The 24187-nt window shown below is 44.2% G+C and overlaps 1 protein-coding gene across 4 annotated transcripts in view; it reads right to left on the bottom strand.

Annotated features, from left to right (window-relative positions):
* Positions 1–24187, bottom strand: part of glb1 (galactosidase, beta 1) — a 137853-nt gene that overhangs the window by 64566 nt on the left and 49100 nt on the right. For 3 of the 4 annotated variants that reach the window (XM_085989179.1, XM_085989175.1, XM_085989176.1), the window contains exons 11-14: positions 23595–23669; positions 20921–21010; positions 14937–15050; positions 5833–5964 (exon numbers count right to left, since the gene is read on the bottom strand). In XM_085989179.1, the coding sequence (XP_085845305.1) occupies positions 5833–5964; positions 14937–15050; positions 20921–21010; positions 23595–23669 (411 nt within the window). The remainder of the gene's footprint in view (positions 1–5832; positions 5965–14936; positions 15051–20920; positions 21011–23594; positions 23670–24187) is intronic. The other variant, XM_085989177.1, reaches the window with a different exon arrangement.

Raw genomic sequence — 24187 nt, 5'->3', positions numbered from 1 at the left:
CACAGGTTGGTTTTGCCTTGCCACCCACTAACCAATGAGATAGCTTCAGACACCCAAGTACTCAAAAAGAGGGCAGGGCCTTGGTATTGAGAACAAGGCCAGAAACAGAAATGTAGATGCAGGCCTGATTGATTCTGGGACTGATGGCCATTTGCCTTTGCAGCTTTAGGCCATAAGGGAACCGATGCCGTCTCTCAGCAGGCGTCGATGGTACTGGGGACACTCTGGGTCAAATTCTTGGGAGAGGCCTGGGAACGCTCCCCCCTCATCAAAGCTGCTAAACTGCCGGAGCCATGTAACGGGGGCAGGCAGAAGCAGCGATGCCCCACGCAGTGCAACTTCAGAGCTATTAATCAACGGAGTGGAAGTTTGCCAGATCCAGGATGTGCCCCAATTTACTGCCCCCTGCTCCAACAATGCCCTAGTTGCACCCTACGCCAGCTCGTGCAATTTCTGGGCTAGAATCTCTATCAAATTGCATAATGCTGCAATCAATCAAATTGGGCCCATTATCATTTACTGCTGAAACACAAAAATAGTTTGGTTAGATCAGCAGATATTAAGGCTGATGTGAAGTATTTAACGTCGGTATACGATTCTATTAAATACTGAACCAAAAGATTAATTGTTGCTCTAATACACATTTATAATAACATCTTGGCCCCAAAAGTGCGCGGGCCACGTTGCTGCCAGTTACAGCGGGATCGCACCTAGTGGTGCCCTTCAGCGCTGACCCCCATTGTAGCATGTGGGATCACTGGGAGGTCACCTGGTGGGCCCCTATCCCATTGCAGGCCAGAAACTCTGGTGCCTGCTGCCATACGGAAAGGGTGGAGTCCTTGCTCCCCCTGGGAAAACCAATTTCACGCCCCTTCAACCCACTTTGTAAGGGGTCCGTTAATACAACATTTTGGGAAAAGAATGACTTGACCTTCAGGGTTTCAGGCTGCTTTCCCTGGCCTGCACTAGTAGTGCCCACTTGCACCCTACTGGAAGAGCGGTACACCTCATCTTACTGGGCATACTGACCCCCCTTATGCTGGATTCCACTGAGGTGAGGGGACAGGAACTGCCAGATTAGGGAGAACTGCCCCTAAACCATGGGGGACCATGCTCGAGGTGGCTGGAGGTTCAATCCTCGAAACTCTCAGGAAAAGCCAGGTTATCAAAAAGTTTTTTACACGTATATTAAGAGAAAGAGGAAGGCGACGGGTAATGTGGCCCTCTTAAAAAACAGGCGCAGGTGAAATAGTGGGGATCCTGGGGACTGCGAGCGATATATGGGATGCAAAGAAAGTAGCAAAAGCTGCAAAAAGGGAATACAAGAAAAAACTTGCGAGGGATATCAAGGATACCACTAAAGATTTTTACAAGTGTACTAAGGGAAAGAGGATGGCTAAGAGCAATGCGGGCACCTTAAAGACAGACACAGGTGATATTGTCATTGAAAATAAGGAAATGGCAGACTGCCTAAATTATTACTTTGTATCGGTCTTCACGGTAGAGGAGGAAGATAAAGTACCAGAGATACGAGGACAACTAAAAGTAAATCAAGGGGAGCAATTTACTGGATTTAATACAAGTAAAAAAAAATTGTAATAGGAGAAAATAATTAGATTGAAGATGGACTAATCTCCAGGGCCTGATGGTCTTCACCCCCAGGGTATTAAAAGAAGGAGGTGAGGAAATTGTAGATGCTTTATTCATGATTTTCCAAAATTTGCTTATTCAGGGATTGTCCTCTAGGATTAGAAAACTGCCAGTGTCTCTTCATTATATAAGGGTGGGAGAGAGACACCAGGAAATTATAGACCTACTGTATTTAGTCTAATGTCAGTTCCTATGGATAGATTGAATGAATAAAGAAGCACCATCCTTACTATTACTCTTTTGGAACCAGTCAGATCAATTGGAAGGTGGGACTGGGGCTTGTCAAAGCTAATTGACTGGACATTACTTGCTCCTGCTATTGGCTGCACACAAACTTAAGAATGAAGAGTTTTAAAATGAGTTGATGGTTTCTGGGAGCCCTAGTTACAGTGGCCTTGAAATTCTGTAGGGGTTCTCCCGATCCGCTACCATAACTCCAGCAGGAGACTGGCAGAACCCCCCGAAAAAATATCGTCTTATGTGAGGGTTTATCTTTTTTCAAAACTGGATACGGCTGTGTTTTGAGATAAGCAGCATGTTTCCTGGTGTGAACACAGTAACTGACTTTATTGAGCAATCCGGTGCAACATTTTCAAGTTATAGATATAAAATAGGAACTGGGGTTACACTGGTGGTTCATTTTGCTGAGTTTAAACAAATTACACTGAAGTTCCCATACTTAGAATTTTACTATAATGCACCACAGTAAAGTTCTATGTACACTGTTGAACTCATATGTGCGAGTCACGGTGCTTGGGTATTGTGCTGTAGCTTTACAAGATGTTTTCAGCTTGATTGCATGCTTATGGTGAAGGGCCCTTTGTTATTAAGCAGTAATCAGAGAGAGCGCCCACACCATCTATATTATGGTGATCAATATCTACAGAGGAATACGAGGAGTGATAATAATAAATAAGAGTATAATAGATTGACCTGCTTCAGTCTGGGGTTTACAATCAGGTTCGCCACACAGTACCCATACACGTTCCTGCACATCATATTTTCATTTTTTTTTAAATGATTGCAGCATGCAACAATTTTTATTTCTATTACAAGAATGATCACTTTCTGTTTGACAGGATCAAGAGCAATACGGGGTGGAAATGACTTTTCATGATAAGAGCAGACAAATATTTAACATTCATATGACATTCCTTTGTCGGATATTTTAACCGAAGGTGTTGCATCGTTTATTTTAAGTTTACCATGTACAGTGGTATTGAAGTCCTATAACTATTTTTATGTTCATATTTAAAGTATCTGTAACCTTTCCTATTTTTGGCTTGATAGGCAGCTTTGCAATCGGCTCCAAAATTACCAGAAAATTCTCCAAAGAAAATGTCAAACATCAAATCTTTCTGGAGGGGCTGCCCCCTATAAAATAAATCACATCTTCGAAATCCATCAGTGCTACAAACTGTGCTTTATGTACTTTAGATTTCTTCCTGGAATTAAGTGCCACCTCGTCCACCTATCTGACCGAGCGGAGTTTCTGACCCCATATCCTCTCCATTACCAAGACCGCCTACTTCCACCTCTGTAACATCGCCCATTTCCGTCCCGCCTCAGCCCATCTGCTACTGAAACCCTCCCTATCTCTGTAACCTCCTCCAGCCCTACAACCCTCCCAGAAATCTGCATTCCTCCAATTCTGGCCTCTTGTGCATTCCTGACTTCCTTCGGCCCACCATTGGAGGACATGCCTTCAGCGGTCTTGGCCCCAAGCTCTGGAATTCCTTCCCTAAACATCTCCGCTTCGCTACCTCTCTCTCCTCCTTTAAGAGGCTCCATTAAACCTACCTCTTTTCCTGTCCTAATATCTCATGATGTGGCTTGGTGTCAAACTTTGTCTGATAACGCTCCTGTGAAGCGCCCTGGGACATTTTACTACGTTAAAGCTGCTATATAAATGCAAGTTGTTGTTGCCGTTGTGGAGTGTTGCGCGATATGAGACTCCCGAAACAAGCGCTCTACTCGGAGCTCCAACACGGCAAGAGAGCCCCAGGTGGGCAGAGGAAACACAGAAACATAAACATAGAAGATAGGAGCAGGAGTAGGCCATTCAGCCCCTCGAGCCTGCTCCGCCATTCAATGCGATCATGGCTGATCATCCAAATTCAGTACCTTGTCCCTGCTTTCTTCCCATATCCCTTGATCCCTTTAGCCTTAAGAAATATATCTAAACGCTTCAAAGACACCCTCAAAGCCTTCTCGAAAAAGTGCAACATCCCACCCGACACCTGGGAATCCCTGGCCCAAGACCGCACAAAGTGGAGGAGAAGCATCCGGGAAGGCGCCGAACACCTCGAGTCTCTTCGCCGGGAGCAAGTGGAAGTCAAGCGCAAGCAGCGCACGTCAACCCAAGCACCCCACCCACCCGCCCCTTCAACCACCGTCTGCCCCACCTGTGACAGAGACTGTAGATCCCACATTGGACTCATCAGCCACCTGAGAACTAATTTTTAGTGTGGAGGTAAGTCATCCTTGGTTCCGAGGGACTGCCTAAGAAGTGTGGAGTGTTGGATATACCTGCAGGTTAAGTTATGACTAGCTCGTTTCCCATTCACTTTCAATACAACTCCTTGTCTTCACCAACCATCGACATTCAGGGCTGCTTCTGAATTTTGTTTTAGTTTGGCAGGTATGCACATCCAATGCTCTGAAGAAAATTGTAATGGTATAAAAATGTTGCCGTGTCTGTTGATTATATTTCCACACTCTTGTGGTAATGGATGAACCTGCCATTTGAACCTGGCATTGTGGAACAGTTTATCATGTGCATTTTAAAAACAGGTGGGCCTGGTGTCTTGGACAGTGCTGGCAAAAATCACCGCCTGATGCCTGGAGGGATCCAGGACACAACAAATTAATGGCATCTGTCATTTACACAGTCCCAAGCAGAACAGTTATAATCACAAGGGATCTTCTTAAATGAGATTTCAGCATCACATACCTCAGACATTGGCCCATAATTTCCGATAGGAGGCTTCCTGCGTGCAGGTGCCTCCTATCAGAAAAAAATCTACGCCCTTACCTGAGGGCTCCCGAGGTCCGGACATTTCCGATCCTGGGCCTGTCCACAGTCGGAATGCGCAGAGGCCCACGTATCCCAGGGGCGCAGGCAGTTCGCAAGCGTCCCTGGGATCACGTGGGCCAGGCCAGCCAATGAAAGAAGGGAGTCTCCCTTCATACTTTTGACAGATAGACCCGTCAAAAGTATGAATGGAGGTCACCCCAAAAAGACACTAAAACATTAAATAAATTTTTTAAAAACCATCACATTTTTAAAATGAGTTAAAATTACATTAAATTAAATATTTTAAACAAAAATTAAATTTTTTGATAAAATAATTAAAGGTTTTTACAGGGCTAAAAATAAATTTACCTTTTTTTAAAAAGTATTTTTTAAATTATAAATGAGTGAAAAATTTTTTTATTTTTTGCTTTTTTTTCCAACTCTTATGTAGGCCTTACACCTGCTTTTATCAGGCGGATGATTTCTAAGTGATTTCAGTGGGCGGAGGTTTTGCAGAAAGCGGAACTCTGCCCGCAGAGGCCCTTCTCAAGGGCAGGTGTCCGATCTGTCAAGAGGATTCTTGACAGATCGGAAACGCCGGTTTTCAGCGCAGGCGCTTGGCATGCCTGAAACCGGCATTTCCGATGTCCCTACAGGTGTGTACACAGCTCGTACCCACCTGTAGGGATCAGAATATACGGGCCAATATGTCCCAAGAGACAGTGCACACTACTCCTCTGACAGATCTGCTTTAGTGCAAGGCCTACACAGCCTCACTAGTAATAAGCACGGACGAGTTGCAAATCCGGTCATTCTAGCGCAGGAACATATTGTGAAAAAACTCGAGCTTTGCGGGGCTTCTGAACTAGACGGTATATAGAATCATAACTGCAATCTTTTGCTAAAATTATCAGACCTCTCACGAAAGGTCATCGATCTGAAACTCTAACTCGGTTTCTCTCTCTCCACGGATGCTGCCTGGCCTGCTGAGTATTTCCAGCATTTTCTGTTTTTATTTCAGACCTCTATAGGGTTGGTCAAAGTATGTGCGCACACACATTGTTAAAAGTTCCTCAACACTATTAAAATTACTCCAGACGAACAGCAACTGAAGTCCTTCCAGTAACATACGACAGGTACAGTACTGTAAAATGTACAATAGATACCTTAGAGTCATGGATGTCTCTCCCGTAATTTATTCTGCCCATGTTTTCCACTAATATATCAAGTTCTGAGCCAGCCCGTCCAGTGACGTTAATCATGGTGATTTTATTTCTTTCTAGAATCCCTTGGAAAACCTAAATAAAAAAAACAAAAGAGGCATTTTTTAACACAATATAAAAACATAAATTGTACAGCATGTTGGAATACAGCCAAACTGATAATATAAAAAAGCCGTGATGTCGGTGCAGCAATTTCATAATGCACAACGTGCAACAAGGCAGGATCAAGATTAATTTTCAAATGGCGTGTTTTTGTTATGAGTATTTTAGGTTCTGTTTCAGTCACTAAGCTATTTGAGAATCTCTGTGCTGTAACACAGTCTCGAGCACTTATTTTAGAAGTTCCATACAGTAACATATCTGCCATAGTTCTGAGCAGCTCAAAACTGAAAAACAAATGAGTGCTGGACGTAAAATGCCATTCTGTCGGTAGATTATTTCCGTTTGTGACAGTTTAGGGTAATCTGAAGTCTGTCAAGTCTTCTATGCTTCTTGTGCTGAAGTGATTGCCGACTTGCATCAACCACAGCCACATTCAGTGCAATGGTTAGGGTGAGGTTTACATAGCTGCAGTAATTCTATCAAACAGAAATCTTAAGATATGAGGGAGGTTAAAGAAGTTAGAATGCTCTCTTTGGAGACAGGGTAGATGTGGAGAGGTTATTTCCCCCGGCTGGAGTGTCGAGAACTAGGGGGCATAGTCTCAGGATAAGGTGTCGGCCATTTAAGACTGAGATGAGGAGGAATTTCTTCATTCAGAGGGTTGTGAATCTTTGGAATTCTCTACCCGAGGGCTGTGGATGCTGAATCGTTGAGTGTATTCAAGGCTGAGATGGATAGATTTTTGGACTCTGGGGGAATCAAGGGATATGGGGATCGGGCGGGAAAGTGGAGTTGAGGTCGATGATCAGTCATGATCTTATTGAATGGTGGAGCAGGCTCAAGGGGCTGTATGGCCGACTCCTGCTCTTACTTCTTATGTACCGTGCTCAGCCACAATGACGTTTTCAGGGTTATGAGAGATAGAGAAAATTGCCCACAGTAAATTTTTCACAGAATAAAGGGCTCAAATCAGAAACAGGTTAGATATTAGGAAATTAGGGCTAAAAACAGAAGTCAGGTGGACATTTAGGAGCTGATAAAGCGACTACCAGGGCTAATTGCATTGTTACTCATATTACTGACTGCAGACACCCAAGGCCAACTCCATGCCCTAATGCTCTGTTCATCCACAATGCGAGCTTGCACACAAGGCTCATTATGACATCTAAATTTATTCACATAGCGGGACGTCATCTTAAATGAAATTGGGAGATAGGAACACCGTCCTATAGGTTGAGTGTCTCTTTAAATTGCCTGTTCCCATCAGTTAGGTTCTTGATGTTAGATTATTTCTGCATTGTTTTGGTCTTTTCACCACATCACAAGATGCTTATTCTGTCCATCTTAATACATCATACAAAAACAACCCCCCCTCCTCATTACTGAATCTATTTTGTTCTTAAATGATTGCAGAGTTTTCATTTCCACTACCCTGCCCAGAGTTCTATCCCAAGTGATGATCACGCTCTGCGTGGAGTTAAAGCTACCATTTACCGTTGTATTCCCTTGCCCTACTCCCACTGTACAATTTAAAGTAATATTTGGATTAACCTTTTCGATACCATTTTTATCTTCTATACCTCTCTCAGATCACCACTCAAATGCCTCCTCTCCAGGCAGAAAAGCCCATGGCCTATTTTAAAGAAAGACTTGCATTTATATAGCATTTATCATGACCACAGAATGTCCCAAAGTGCTTTACAGCCAATGAAGTACTTTTTTGAAGTGTAGTCACTGTTGTAATGTCGGAACCGCAGCAGCCAATTTGCGCACAGCAAGCTCCCATAAATCACAATGCCATAATGACCAGATAAACTATTGTAGCGATGTTGGTTGAGAGATAAATGTTGGCCAGGATACCGGGAAAGAACTCCCTCCTCATCTTCCAATAGTGCCATGGGATCTTTTACATCCACCAGAGAGGTTTAACATCTCATCCGAAAGACGGCACCCCCAACAGTGCAGCACTCCCTCAGTGCTGCACTGAAGTGAGAGCCTGTGCTCAAGCCCCTGGAGTGGGACTTGAACCCACAACCCTCTGACTCAGAGGCGAGAGAGTGCTGCCCACTGAGCCACGGCTGACACTGCCTGGTACAAAATGGGCAGTAGCGATGTAAAAAAATGCCACTGAGCAACTTACTGCCTTGTTTCAGAGGGGGTGGTCACTTTTAATATGCAAATTGGGGCCCTATGACAAAGAGCACCTCGATTGCAATTTTGAGGTACAAACAGGCGATTCGTGCATGGTGAACGCCCCACCCTTAAGTGGCCTAACCAGTGGTCCTTAAAAGGGACCGCTGGGGGGTGGGGGTGATTAGAAAATGGTTCAAAGTTTCTTTTCGAACTTTTATTTTTGTTGGCCCGTGCAAGCACCCACCTCCCCCCTGGATGTCCTCCCCTCCAATCAGGATCTGACTGTAAGCCAGTTCAGCACGAGAGTCAGCCTAATTCCCTCATTCCACCCCCCCCCCCCCCCGCCACCCCCCAGGTGAACTGCCTTTGAGCATCGATTTGGCACCTGCAGCTCACTAGCTCCACGTAAATGAGGTCTGGGTGTCAAAGTGTCCTCGGCACAACCTCACTCCCTTCTCCTGATATCTCATTCTTTGGCATGGGGTCAATACTTTCCCATTATGCTGCTGTGAAGCACCTGAGGGGCACCTTTTCCTGTATTAAAGGCGCTATGTTAATACAAGTTGCTGTTACTTTTTTCCCCCAAGTTGTTTACTGCATTAAACTACAGCACTTGTGCTTAATTTTTGGCTCTGTTCTGTATAGGAAGCTTTTTTTTTTGTATTTACTTCTCTTATCTCTCCACATTTTATTTTCAGGTGGCGTGTCACATAAAAATAGAGAAAACAGTTTAATTTGATCTCTGCTGAGGAAGTGGTCAGTCACAATTTCGGAGAAGCAGCATAGGTGCTTAAAAAAAGATATTCAAATCAAAACATTCAAATGTAGGAAAAGTAAACTGTCTCACATGTGCAACAATTTTTTTTAAATGAATGTAAAAGGCATAATAAATTAGGTTTAAAGTGACAAGTGCACATTGTACCAATTGATCATTTGCTCATTATCAAAGAAACAGCCATTGTGTAGATTGGTTGTCAGGGTGAGTCATTCTTTCTCAGAAACAATGACTTGCACAGACAATCGCTCTACACAGTTGCTGTTTCTTCGATAACAATAAACATCCAGTTGTAAATATTCTAATGAGCATGCCCCAAACTTGGTGCTGTTGCTTTTGTTGCAGCTTTTAAAAAATAAATCAATATAAAATATGCACAAAAGCCCTCAGGTGCCAGACACCGGATTCAGGATGTGCCTTTTCTGTACATTGTTTTAACAACTTGCTGCAATTTTCCATAACTGAATATCTCCCCCGTTATATTCCATACATCATGTCATTTTTGACGCATTGTGTTTTTGGAAATTTATCTTGAGATCATAAGTAAAGGACTGGTGCAACCCTAAGATATAAGATAGGGAGAGGTGGGCGAGAGGTATAGGTAGGTAGGGGAGGGATGGGTGTGAAGTTACTTTAAATAGGGAAGGGTGGGAGACCTCAGGGTAGGTAGGAAAGGGAGGGCGAGAGTAGAGGGTAGTTAGGGAGGAGTGGGCGAGAGCTTAGGTTAGGTAGGGAGTGGATGGCAAGAGCTCACGGTAGGTAAGGAAGGCTGGGCGAGAGCTCATGGTAGGTATGGAGGAGTGGGCGAGAGTTCAGAGCTGGTAAGTAGGGATGGGTGAGAGTTCAGGGTAGGAAGCGAGGGATGGATGAGAGATTTGGGTAGGTAGGGTGTAGGCAAGAACTATGGGTTGGTAGGGAGGGGTGGGCCAGGGGTCAGGGTAGGTAAGGAGAGGTGGGTCAGATGTCAGGGTAAGTAAGGATGGATAGTAGGTAATGGTCAATAGTCAGGGTTTTTTTTCCTCATACATATGTAGTCTCACTGGTTTAAAAAAAATCAATTTAAATTTAATTTGAGTAACAGTAATTTGAAGAAATTTGCCCCTCCAATTTTCTGAAATAATTTAGAAATTTTTTTTGAACAAAGAAAAGTATTTTCATCAATACAGCTGACTGAATAGTAGCAACTGCACTGGGCAAGGATGTAATTAAAAGTTTCACATAGGCAGTCCATTATAAATGTGGAAATAGAAACTCATTATGGAAAAAGTTGACAAGAAATATGATTTTTAATACATCACTTCCATGATGTTGTATGCAGTATGTCAGACAAGATGGTCACTCTGTTGCTTGTCTCTGATGTCTGTTGCTGTTTCTCCTCTTCTGCCTCTGTCTCTTCGCTCTCCTCAACCCTTCTTTCTCTTTCCTCTTCGGCATCTCTTCCTTTCCTAATTTCCTTTCGGATAGGGTGGGATGGGATGGGATGGGAGATGGTGGCTAGTATACCATGGTGTGTTGGGGAAAGGGACCAATAGCTAAAGGTTGCATTTGGGGTGAGGGTGGCTCTCAGTGGCTCCCTTCCTATCCCCTCCCACAATCACTCTGCTTTCCCCCACACTCCCATCACTCACATTCTCTTTCTCTCTCGCTCTATACCCCTTCTCTCAATCCCTCCTCTTTTTCTCTCTCTTAACCTCTCTCTATCTCCTCGTTCCTTTATACCATCCTTTCCTATCAGTTTCCCCTCAAAGAGGATTTGTAAGCTTTCAAAATTCAACAAAAAAATCAATTACAACTGTCTTCCTGACGTTATCTCTATTTCTGTCTTTCTCTATCTCTAAGTCTTGTGCTAGAATTTAGAATCGGTCTCGAAACGTGTAAACAATTAGCATTTACCTTTTCAATCAACAAAATGCAGGCAGGATAATCAGCTGGCCTCAACATTCAACTGGTGATTTTTTAAAGAACTCCTGCGTAATATATTACCAGGGACACCGCCTTATCAGCACAGATTGAATTATGGAAAATTCTGTGAACTGGTTGTACACAAAATGTGCAGCATGATTGAAAGCTCAATCTCAACTGTTACGGGGATAAAAATAGCCTGTTAAGGCCCTGGATTTTCAGACAAGCTGAGGCCTTCCAAGTAAAAGCTTGAATGGAAGCATTAAAAGACACTTCAATGGATAAATTTATTGCGAAACAGGCACTTTAAAAAAATAATTTAATTTTGTGTAAACCTTTATTTTGGACCTAAGAAATTTCAGTTACTGAAGAAAAAATGGCAGACTAAAAAAAAAGTTTTCGAAAGCATTTCAAAGTGATTTCTGGGAACCTGGAAATCAGATTATGCAATAAGAGTGACAAGTTTTCACAAACATTGCAATTGGTAATGGGGAAAAAGATAACAAAAAGTGCTTCAAATGTGACAAGCAGAAGTCAAGTACAGGAAACTTTGTGATATCCGGCACCGACGGGACCGAGCTGTTGCCGATCTATCAAAACTGCCGGACAAACCAGCGCTAATGTTGAAGCATACGGAGGTTTTCAGCTCCGTATCTGGCAACAAACACTGTTGCTTAGCAACAGCTTCTAAACAGTCGGCCCGTACCTTGGAAGCGTCTCTGTAGCTTAGCAACAGCTTCAGAGAGACTTTGCAGAGCCTGACTGTTGAAATAAAAGCCACAAGAAAAAAACCCCTCCGTATCTGGTAACAAACGCTGTTGCTTAGCAACAGCTTCTAAACAGTCAGCCCGTACCTTGGAAGCATCTCTGTAGCTTAGCAACAGCTTCAGAGAGACTTTGCAGAGCTTGACTGTTGAAAAAAAAGCCACGAGAAGAAAAAAAACCTAACAAAACGGCTCCTGATTTCTGCCAGTGGATCGAGGTTTCCGGACATTCAACCTCCGGATAAACCAAAGTTTCCTGTAGCACAAACAAGAAGTGAAGAGAGTTGCAAGATAGACACAGAAATCGATGGAAATTCTATTATCCAGCTCTTCAAAAGGAAGACGATAAAAGATCACAATCTATGCACCATTATTTTACAGTTAGCTTTTATATATGCAGCTCTTTTCCTAAAATCTTTCCTAATTGTGGGAGCTAGCATCCTTAACTTTGTGAAGATTACACAATCAGCTTGGTACAATTTCACTTGGCTCTAATATCCTTTCCAAACTCAGCTTAATGAACAGTTCCAGCTACTTTATTACCCATTGGCCACTTGCCAGGCCTTTTGGATTTGAATTACAACCAATCAACTTTCAAAATTAACTGGCTGTCATGCACATAACTTAAATTACACAACGTGTGTATGGAATACAACACTCGACTCCATGCTTAAGCTTATAACCTTGCAAAAGGAAAAACAACAAACCATGCCAACAGTTGTGCTCCAAATTATGGTTCTGGGCTAGATAATATTTTTTTCAAATCGGGTTTAGTATCGTTCGCCTCTCCCGTAAGCAGAACCCACATCCCTTACAATCAGGAGCGTGCCACTACTGCCCAATAACTAGTCATCTGATAGCAAGACCCAGGGCCATAACAATAAAGGCGATGTTAAATGAATTGGATACTGTAATTTCGCTCAAGCCCCCACCTGTTTTCTCATCTTATGAAGGGTGGAACTAATAAACACTCCAGAATGACAAAGAAAACATCAAAAATGCCACATTGTCTCTGTTAGTGGGCAAGAACACACTTTTCAAACCAGTACATTGTCTGTGTGACTGTTTGGCCCTATTCCTCTAGAAAAGACCTTTGTTCCTCTATGTTTATCTTCCCGTTGTGAGCTTTAGACTTTGTTCACCTTTAATTACTAGCTGCACAGGAAACAGTACAGTTGGTTTTTAAACTCCTACGGTACGGCATAGAGTCACGTAGTGTTAGGGTACTGGGATAGCAACCCAGAATTTGAGTTCAAATCATTCGGCCCAACTGGTCTATGCGCCACGCAAGCCTCCTCCCAACCCCTCTTCATCTAACTATCTGCATAACCTTCTATTCCTTTCTCCCTCGTGTGTTTATCGAGCCTCCCCTTAAATGTATCTATGCTTTTCATCTCAACTACTCCCTGTGGTAGCAAGTTCCACATTCTAACCACTCTCTGGGTAAAGAAGTTCTTCCTGAATTCCTTATTGGATTTATTGGTGACTATCTTATATTTATGGCCCCTAGTTCTGGTCTCCTCTGCAAGTGGAAACATTTTCTTTATGTCTACCTGATCAAACCTCTTCATAATTCCATCAGGTCACCCTTTAGTCTTCTCTTTTCTAGAGAAAAGAACCCCAGCCTGTTCATTCTTTCCTGATAAGTATATCCATTCAGTTCTGGTACCATACTTGTAAATCATGGCCCAGAAATTCGGGTCCCAACGCGCGAGTACACACGGGGTACTCACGCGTAGGCCCAACGAAAGTGCTGGTTTCATGCATGCACTGCGCATGTGCGGGAAACCGGCACTTCCGTTCCCCTGAAAGAAGGGGTTGACAGGTGGAACGCGTGCGCCGGAGAGGCAGCGCGTGCGCATCGAACTTACGTTTTTTTTTTGCAGGTTTCTCCGGGAGGGTAAGTTTCCAGCAGTTACACTTTTAAAAAGCAGGCACAAGGCCTGCTTTTAACAAGGTAAGTGGTGAATTAATTAAAATTAAAACATTTTTTCCACAGGTTTATTATTTTTATAAATACTTTAAAGAAAGGCAAGTTTATTTTTAGCCCTGTTAGAAAATTTAATTAATTGTTTCAAAAATTTAAATTATTGTTTAAAATATAGTTATTTCATTTAATTTATAGTTATTTTAAAAATGTGATTTAAAAAAAAAAATTATTTGAAGATTTAGTGATGTTTTGGGGCTTATAGTATTTATAGGTTTGACAGCTCTTTCTGTCAAACTTATGAATGAAGCATTCCCTGCTGCCATTGGCTCTCCATGGCCCACGTGATCCCAGGGGATGCATCGAACTAACTGCGCCCCTGGGATACGCAAGCACTGCGCGCCGGCAGTTGGAGGTGGCCCAGGATCGGAATCCCACGGGGTCCCACAGCTCAACGGCCGGCGCGCTAGGTAAGTGCAGGTCGGGGGCTTGCACCCGTGGGAAGCCCCCGACTCGAATTTCTGGGCCCATGTTTTGCACCTTCTCCAGTGCCTCTACATCCTTTTCATAATATGGAGACCAGAACTGTGCACAGTACTCGTAAGTGTGCTGTTTTGTAATACTGTCAGGCTCTGAAAGTCTGCGAGCTGCAATCCTGGCGGTTGCACTGGGATCGCTCCATCCGGTGTCCTCCAGCGTCAGCGTTTGCAGAGTCAGTGGAAGAGCACCTAATTTGCATGGGCCAAGGAGGCACCGCCAATCGACTGCCTGCCCACCATCAGCAGCATCCAGGCATCCCCATTCCGCAGGCACTAGCTATGTCCCCTTCATCCCCGTGCAACTGGGTCCCGGCCATTTTCCGGTGGAACTCCCGAGGAAATTCAGGGCCCAATACTCTACTGCTCTATAATTCTCAAATACAGGAAACTTTGGTTTATCCGGAGGTTGTATGTCCAGAAACCTCGATCTACCGGCAGAAATCAGGAGCCGTTTTGTTAGGTTTTTTTCTTCTCGTGGCTTTTTTTTCTTCTCGTGGCTTTTTTTTTCCAACAGTCAGGCTCTGCAAAGTCTCTCTGAAGCTGTTGCTAAGCTACAGAGACGCTTCTAAGGTACGGCCGACTGTTTAGAAGCTGTTGCTAAGCAACAGTGTTTGTTGCCAGATACGGTGCTGCAAATCTCCGTATGCTTCAACATTAACGCTGGTATGTCCGGCAGTTTTGATAGATCAGCAACAGCTCGGTCCCGTCGGTGCCGGATATAACAAAGTTTCCTGTACTATGTAATACTCTACAATGCTCTAATGCTCTGTAATGTAATACTCTAATCATCTGCCTGATTTAACTCATTAGTTTTGAAGAGAATGAGAGTTTAAGTTGACATAAGGGTGATGGAAGAAAATACCGCAACTTCAGATAATAAGCAGGTACATCAGCAGCCACCTTACCCCATCCACCATGATGTAGGCTCTGTCATGGACACCATTCTGAGGCGATGCCAACGGGGTAGCCTTTGTACAATTTATTGGCAGGGTATTTCGATAAAGCATATATCCAAAATACTGTGAGAAAGGAAACAATACATTCAGATCAGCAGAGTTGTAGGAAATCGTCCAGTTGTTTTAGGACTAAGAGGAAAAGCAGGCAGCTACATCAGGGCCAGGCCACGGCCAAGAGCAGCAACTTTGAGGGAACGGCAAGCAAGGCGACAGCTGCACTTTGGAGCGGTTACCGGGGGGAAGCGCGATATTGGACGCGATAGCCGCCTCAGGAGCCGGGGCTGCAGGCAGCGGCTAAACGAGCATGCCACTGATCCCACTGAGGAAGGCAAGCTATTAATATCTTAAGATACGTTATATAATTGTACTTATTTCAATACAATTGGAGCCAGCGCAGCCCGAGTGAAGCCTCACTAATGCATTTAAACAATAGAAAGATCAAAACCTAGAGAGAAGGAGGAATAGATTAAAATATTAAGTCAAGAAAAATGTCAAATTTCCAAGCAGAAAAATTCAGTTTAAAATTACTTACCTGTGAGGGAAATAAGCAGTTTGAGAAATGCAAGACAGAGGCAGAGCTGGGACAGAAGGTTCAATTTAGTAAATATATTTGTTCAAAAGAAAAACTTGGAGAAGATCCACAACATTAAAATTGTGTAAATTAATATTTAAAACAAAACTAAGAAAAAGCAGGTCACCTAATTCTACAATAGCACCGACTGTGTGTGACGGCACCCGGCTAGGTATCTCAGTGACAGGCAAGGTGTAACACAATGAAAGCCAACAGTGCCAGCTACAGGTACGTGAAAGTCTTCAAAACCTGCACCCTCCGCATACAGAAATGAATATATAATCGATTACAGATATTTTCCAACAGACTGGATCCCACGATTGTGGAATACGCAAGTGGAGGTTAAATAAGGCACAATGCAATATGTCATCCATTTATGACATTAATGCTTCTATTTAACGCCCAATGCGTTCTGCTCACTCAAATATAAAAGCACCGTGTGTGTGTGTGTGTGTGTGTGTGTGTGTGTGTGTGTGTGTGTGTGTGTGTGTGTGTGTGATGGGGCAGACATCTCGGGTAATTTTTAAAGGTTCATTTTCCAGTACTGTTTTAGAGCTGCTTTTTGTTCTTTTGTAGAAGTAGCGGAGAGGGTTGATGAGGGTAGTGCGGTTGATGTTGTGTATATGGGCTTTCAAAAGGCATTTGATAAAGTACCACATAATAAACTTGAGCAAAGTTGAAGCCCATGGGACTAAAGGGGGCAGTGGCTGTGCGGATACAAAATTGGGTAATGGGACAGAAAGGAGAGAGTTATGGTGAACGGTTGTTTTTCCAGACTGGATGGAAGTATACAGTGTTGTCCCCAGGGGTCAGGATTAGGACCACTGCTCTTTTTAATATATATTAATGACCTGGACTTGTGTATACAGGGCATAAGTTCAAAGTTTGCAGATGACACAAAACTTGGCAGATCAAATTTAACACACAGAGAAGTGTGAAGTGATTCATTTTGGTTGGGATGAATGAGCAGAGGCAATATAAACTAAATCGACCAATATTCACTAAGCCCACTGGCTCACACAGCTACCATGACTACACTTCCTCCCACACCTCACTTCCTGTAAGGACTCTATTCCATTCTCCCAGTTTCTCTGTCGCATCTGTTCCGACGATGCCACCTTCCACACCAGTGCTTGTGACATGTCTTCCTTCTTCCTCAACCGAGGATTCCCCTCTACCGTGGTTGACAGGGCCTTCAACAGTGTCTGTCCCATTTCCACACTTCTGCCCTCACCCCTTTCCCTCCCTCCCAGAACCACGATATGGTTCCTCTAGTCCTCGCCTTCCAGCCTCCACATTCAACGGATCATCCTCCGCCATTTCTGCCACCTCCAGCGTGAACCCACCACCAAACACATCTTCCCCTCCCCTTTCAGCATTCCAAAGGGACCGTTCCCTCCGCAGCATCCTGGTCCACTCCTCAATTGCCCCCAACAGCCCCTCCCCTTCCCACAGCACCTTCCCATGCAAGCGCAGGAGATGCAACAGCTGCCCTTTTACCTCCTCCCTTCCCACTGTCCAGGGCCACAGACCTTCCAGGTAAATCAGTGATTTACTTGTACTTCTTTCAATCCAGTATACTGTATTCGCTGCTCACGATGTGGTCTCCTCTACATGGGGGAGACCAAACGCAGATTGGGTGACCGCTTTGCGGAACACCTCCGTTCAGTCCGCAAGTGTGACCCCGAGCTTCCGGTCGCCTGTCACTTTAATTCTCCGCTCTACTCCCACTCTGACCGCGGCCTCCTGCACTGTACCAATGAAGCTCAACACAAGCTCAAGAAACAGCATCTCATCGTTTGAATAGGCACTTTACAGCCTTCCAGACTCAACATCGAGTTCAGCAATTTCAGGTCATAACCTCTGCCCCCATTTTTTCAGATGGTAGCTGTTGATGATTCTGCTATTCCCATTCACACCTCTTCTAGACTCATCTTTTGTTCCTTTATTTGTCCCATTACCATCTCCTTCTGCCTTGCACAATCATCCCTTCGGTCATTTAATCTCTCCTGCCTTCCATCCTATCACAGACCTTCCCTTTGTTCTTTCTTCCCCTCCCCCCTTTCCCTGCCTCTGCATAAAACCTGTTCCATCGCCAACTTTTTCCAGTTCTGATTAAAGGTCATCGACCTGAAACGTTAACTCTGTTTCGCTCTCCACAGATGCTGCCTGACCTGCTGAGTATTTCCAGCATTTTCTGTTTTTATTTTAGATTTCCAGCATCCGCAGTATTTTGTTTTTCTAAACGAAATGGTAGAGTTTTAAAAGGGGTGCAGGAATAGACACACCTGGGGGTGTATGGACACAAACTTTTGAAGGTGGCAGGACAAGTTGAGAAGACTGTTCAAAAAGTATACGGGATCTTAACGGGATCTTATAAATCGAGACAGAGTACAAAAGCAAGGAAGTTATGCTAAACCTTTATAAAACACTGGTTAGGCCCCAGCCTGACTTTTGTGGCCAATCTAGGAAGGATATCAAGGCTTTAGAGAGGATGCAGAGGAGATTTACTAGAATGGTACCAGGGATGCTGGACTTCAGTTATGTGGAGAGACTGGAGAAGCTGGGATTGTTCTCCTTAGAGCAGAGAAGGATAATGGGAGTTTTGATAGAGGTGTTCAAAATCATGAAGCATTTTGATAGAGTAAATAAGGAGAATCTCTTTCCACTGGCAGAGGGGTCAATAGCCAGAGGAAACTTAAGATAACTGGCAAAAGAACAAGAGGCAACATGAGGGAAAAAAAATTCCGCAGTGAGTTGTGGTGATCTGGAATGCACTGCCTGAAAGGGTGGTGGAAGCAGATTCAATGGTAACTTTCAAAAGGAAATTGGATAAATACTTGAAAAGGAAAAATTTGCAGGGCTATGGAGAAAGAGCAGGGGAGTGGGACTAATTGGAGAGCTCTTTCAAAGAGCCGGCACAGACAGGATGGGCCGAATGGCCTCCTTCTGCGCTGTATCATTCTATGATTCTAATTCTGCTATTGTGTGATTTAATGTCGTATTTTTAATTTTTTTCAGCTCATTTATATTTAAATAAAAGGGCGACTGTAATTGAAGCATTTACAAGATTTCAGTAGAAGTTTGACATGAGAGCAACAAGGCAAATACAAGCTAAAGAGCCCAATGGAAGTCACCAAGTCAAGGCAAAATTAATGAAGAAGGCTGGTTTTAAAACACGCCAAATACATTATTCCATGGTTAAAGTGATCCGAAGGCATGCCAGGGAGAGAGCAGTAGGCATCAGGCCCCTCTCCCACATTTTGCAACCAATCATATCTACAGGCCGCAGCACAACTACCTGGCAATGGCTGGGGCCACTCGCTCTGCACACTCTGGGTCAGCAAGGAGCCAGTTGCAGCGTCACATACCTACAATAAACCTGCACCACATGGACAGCTAACAGTAGGATCGCTTTTAACGAGCGTCTTTAATGTAGTAAAATGTCCCATGGCGCTTCACAGGAGCGTTATCAAACAAAATTTGACACCGAGCCACATAATGAGATATTAGGACAGGTGACCAAAAGCTTGGTCAAAGAGGTAGGTTTTAAGGAGCGTCTTAAAGGAGGAGAGATTTAGAGAGGCGGAGAGGTTTAGGGAGGGAATTCCAGAGCTTAGGGCCTTGGCAGCTGACAATATGGCCGCCAATGGTGGAGCAAAGGAAATCGGGGATGTGCAAGAGGCCAGAATTAGAGGAGCGCAGAGATCTCGGAGGGTTGTAGGACTGGAGGAGGTTACAGAGATAAGGAGGAGCGAGGTCATGGAGGGATTTTAGCACAAGGATGAGAATTTTATAAAATCTAGGTGTTGCCGGACTGGGAGCCAATATAGGTCAGTCAGCACAGGCATGATGGGTGAACGGGACTTGGTGCGAGTTAGGAGACGGGCAGCAGAGTTTTGGATGAGCTCAAGTTTACGGAGGATGGTAGGTGGAAGGCCGACCAGGAGAGAGGGGGTTGGAGTGATCCAGTATCAGCCAATGGGCTGGCCTAAGTATCAAATAGGCAACTGCTGCATCGTCACCATGGCCTGCACGCTCATCTCCTTTCCCAATGAGTAGCAACTGCCCAATGTTATTGCACTACTAGGTGTTCCAAATTAGAGTGGGGGGGGGCATTGATTGCAACCATCCAGTCAGCGAGTTGCTGTCCGTCCTCTGCCCTCACCACCTGCTCCTCCTCACTTGTGCAATGAGACTCACTCAGTGTTATCTCCTTAAGCTCACTAACGACATCCTGCGAGATGTGTTGTTGTTGTGCTGGTGTTTTGAAACGTTGGTGAGTGACAGGTGCACTGCGAGTTGTTGTTTTGTTGTGGGCTAAATGCCAGCTTAAAAAGACAAGTTCAAACAGCAAGATACTGTGTGTGATGTTTGTGCATGTATTATATATGCACGTGCTTTTTTTGCAGGTGTGTACGTGGGTGATGTATGTGCAGATGTGTGTGGGTATATATGCTTGAGCCTAGGTCAATTGAAAATTTCAAAACTGAGATTGACAGATTATTAGGCAAAGGTATTGAGTGTTACGGAAGCAAGGCGGGTAGATGGAGTTAAGATACAGGTCAGCCATGATCTAGTTGAATGGCGGAACAGGCTCGAGGGGCTGAATGGCTTACTCCTGTTTCTACGCGGGCGGACAGTTGGGCTATTTTGGCCTGTGAAATTCTTATGCGTGGTAAAAGCAAGCGTAAGGCATGTTTTTACCAGCATAAGAGTTTTAATGAACATAAAAATAAAACATTTTCACTCATTTAAACATTAAAACACATGTACAATAAGGTAAGGTTATTTTTAGCATCTTTAAAACATGTAAATTAATTTTTCAAAAAATTAAATTTTTGTTTTAAATGTTTAATTATATTGTATTTTAGTTCATTTTAAATATGTAATTTTTTAAAATTCATTTGTAATGTTAAATGTGTTTTTTATGTCATCCCCAATCATTCTTACAGGGATTCCATACGCACGGAATCTCCATAAGCAAGAACGCGGATTAACTTCTTTCATTGGTTGGGCCAGCCCACGTGATCCCAGGGGCGCTTGCGAACCGCCTGTGCCCTGGATACATGGGCCTCTGCGCAGGCCGACACCACGCCTAGAGGCCCAGGAGCGCGAGTCTCCGTGGATCCCGAGGCAGAAGGCAAGTTCCTAGATTTTTTTTGCTGGTCGGAGACATCCGCCCGCAGGAAGCCTCCGACCGCAAGTTCACCCCCAATGTCACGTGATCTCACGTGGCCCTATATGACGAGAGCTGCTCTTTAATTTGTAAACTCTTCTGAACTGATGAACAAACTGAAGGAATGAAATGCTCGTGTCTAATCCAACATGGACTCACCACACAAAATACTAAAAATCTCACCTGGTTCATTTCAACAAATGTCAATGGGTAAGCAGACTTGACTGGGCCAGAGAACGACAGCAAGCTAACCAATTCTGCAACACTCTGTAACTGTAAAATATTCCGAGTCATTGATCACATGCTTTACACAGTCAAAGATTTGTCTTTATGAACAAAATTCTTAAGATTCAAATTGTGGCAAAATATAAACAAAATACAAAAAGGCAATTAAGAAAGATTTGGTACAAAATCTGGAAAAAGCATTCCAGAAACAAAATACTTCACACAAACCATATGAGACAGTAAGTCACCTTACTGAGGTATCAACTGTTCTTCTACGAGAGGAAAAAAGCAATGTGAGGCCAGCTTTGCCACTTTGGCAGAAAGCCCATGTGCCCATCCAATTTTACTGCCACTGGTCCTGAAGAACTTTCCTGAATGTGTTTCAGCTGTGGCTCAGTGGGTAGCACACTCGCCTCTGAGTCAGAAGGGTTGTGGGTTCAAGTCCCACTCCAGAGACTTGAGCACATAAAGTGAGGCTGACACTCCAGTGCAGTGCTGAGGGATTGCTGCACTGTCGGAGGTGCCGTCTTTCGGATGAGACGTTAAACCGAAGCCCCGTCTGCTCTCTCGGGTGGACGCAAAAGAACCCATGGCGCTATTTCGAAGAAGAGCAGTGGAGTTATCCCCGGTGTCCTGGCCAATATTTATCTCACAATCAACATCACAACTATCTGGTCATTATCACATTGCTGTTTGTGGGAGCTTGGGACATCTGGTGGTCGTGAAAGGCGCAATGTGATCATAACCAGATAATCTCTTTTTAGTGATGTTGGTTGAGGGATAAATATTGTCCAGGACACCAGGGATAACTCCCCTGCTCTTCTTCAAAATCCTTTATGTCCACCTGAGAGAGCAGACAGGGCCTCGGTTTAACATCTCATCCGAAAGCACGGTTTGGTGTTACTTGTTGAATTATCAGAGGAATTCTGTGCACGTTTTGTAATGTTCCAGTAGCAACTTCTTTACAGCACTTTTGACAGCAGCACAAAATGGTTATTTCAAGCAAGAAACGTATACAGATTTAGAAGAAAAAAATATTCTAACTTAGAATGTTAAATGAATAAAAGATTTATAAAAGGAATATCGCCACTGGTTTTGTAGATGCCTTGAGAGGCGAGAGAAAGTGAATGAATAAAGGACCATCTTTGATCCAACCATTACAAGGATTGGGTTTCGTTTGAAAAACAGCTGTCCAAACATCACATTTGGATGGGTTCTGAAGCATGCCATGTGTCGCTGGAGCTGGCTGTGTTAGTGCTCCTCAGAGTTTAAAATGGGCTCAAAACCAATTCACACCCATTGTGATAATAGCACCTTTCACATCTTCAGGATGTCCAAAATAAATAAATGACTTTTGAAGTACAGTTACTGCTGTTTTGTAGACAAGCATGGCAGCCAATTTGCACACACCCAAGGTTCCACAAATAGCAAGGAGATAAATGAGCTATTAATCTGTTTTGGTGATGGTAGTTGAGGGAGAAATGTTGGCCAGGCTATCAGGAGAGCTCCCTGCTTTTCTTTTATGTCCGTCAGAACAGACAGGTGGGGGTCTTGATTAACACTCCAAACACTGCAACTCTCCCTCAGTGAAGTGTCAGGTGAAACTGTGTGTTCAGGTCCAGGAAGGGGGTGGGGGGGGGGGGGGGGAATCCCCTCCACACTCGACCATTCCAATACTTTCCTGGCTGGCCTCTATAAACTTCAGATCATCCAAAACTCTGCCGCCCGTATCCTACCCTGCACATGCTGAGCTATCAACTCGGTGCTCGCTGACCTATACTGGCTCCCGGACCCCCAATGTCTGTCATTTAAAATTCTCATCCTCGTATTCAAATCCCCTTCATGGCTTTGCCCCATCCTATCTCCAGCCCTGTGACCTCCTCCAGCCCTACAATCCTCAGAACTCTGCGTTCCTCCAACTCTAGCTTCCTGTGCTTTCCCCACCATTAGTGGCCGTGCCTTTGACCGTCTAGGACCCAAGGTCTGGAATTCCTAAACCTCTCCAGCTCTCTCTCTCCTTCTTTAAGGCCATCCTTACAAGCTACCTCTTTCACCAAGTCATCCCTCTGAATATCTCCTTCTTTGGCTTAGTGTCAATTTTTGTTGGATGATGCTTTTCTCCGAGGACATTTTTCTGTGAAAGGTGCTATATAAATGTAATTAAAGAAAGAACTTTCAGGACCTCTGGCCATCTCAAAGCGCCTTACAGCCAATGAAATATTTTTGAAGTGCCGTCGCTGTTGTAATGTAGGAAGCACAGCAGCCAAATTGCACACAAGATCCCACAAACAGCAATGAGATAATCAGCAGATAATCTGTTTTTAGTGATTACTATTGAGATATAAATATTGGCCAGGACACCGGGGAGAACTCCCCTTCTCTTCTTCAAATATCATGGGATCGTTTATACCCAACTGAGGGGGACTCAGTTTAACGTCTCATCTGAAAGACGGCACCTCCGACGGTGCAGCACTCCCTTGAACCCACAACCTCCGGACCGAGGCGAGAGTGCTACCACTGAGCCACAGCTGACATTCTCTGTCACCATACTACAAAGAATATTCACACACAGCACCATGGCTACAAATTCAATCATTCACCTTTAGACAAACCAAGTGTAACCTATTATTACCTTTTTAACTTGTATTAATCCATATGCAAATTTTGGGGTTGCAGGAAGTACAGGACCAGCAGGTAACCTTTTGTACTGATGAAAGAAAAGAGAAAAACATAATTCAATTTTTATCTCCATAACAAGTACAATCACTATTGCAATAGTTCGATGCTTCATCCGAAGGACAGCGCCTCCGGCAGTGCAGTGCCCCCTCGGTACTGCCTGGATTGGGTGCTCAAATTGCCAGGGCGAGGCTTGGGCCCATGACCTTCTGGCTCAGGGGCCACGGCCCTCTGGCTCAGGGGCCACGGCCCTCTGGCTCAGGGGCCACGGCCCTCTGGCTCAGGGGCCACGGCCCTCTGGCTCAGGGGCCACGGCCCTCTGGCTCAGGGGCCACGGCCCTTCTGGCTCAGGGGCCACGGCCCTTCTGGCTCAGGGGCCACGGCCCTTCTGGCTCAGAGCGCTACCACCAGGCCAAGGCTGACACTGATCTTGCATTAAAATCTTAAAATAAAAATTGGTCCGAATTTAGCCTGAAGTAACGAACTGCTAACAAGTCGAGGGATTGGTCATTGAAAAATTACATCAAATAAAAAATTGTTTGATGGAAT

Source organism: Somniosus microcephalus, chromosome 5 (genome assembly GCF_052327205.1).
Source record: "Somniosus microcephalus isolate GS21.2 chromosome 5, FLI_Smic_1.0, whole genome shotgun sequence".
Taxonomy (NCBI): Eukaryota; Metazoa; Chordata; class Chondrichthyes; order Squaliformes; family Somniosidae; genus Somniosus; species Somniosus microcephalus.
This window is presented reverse-complemented; position numbering and strand designations above follow the sequence as displayed.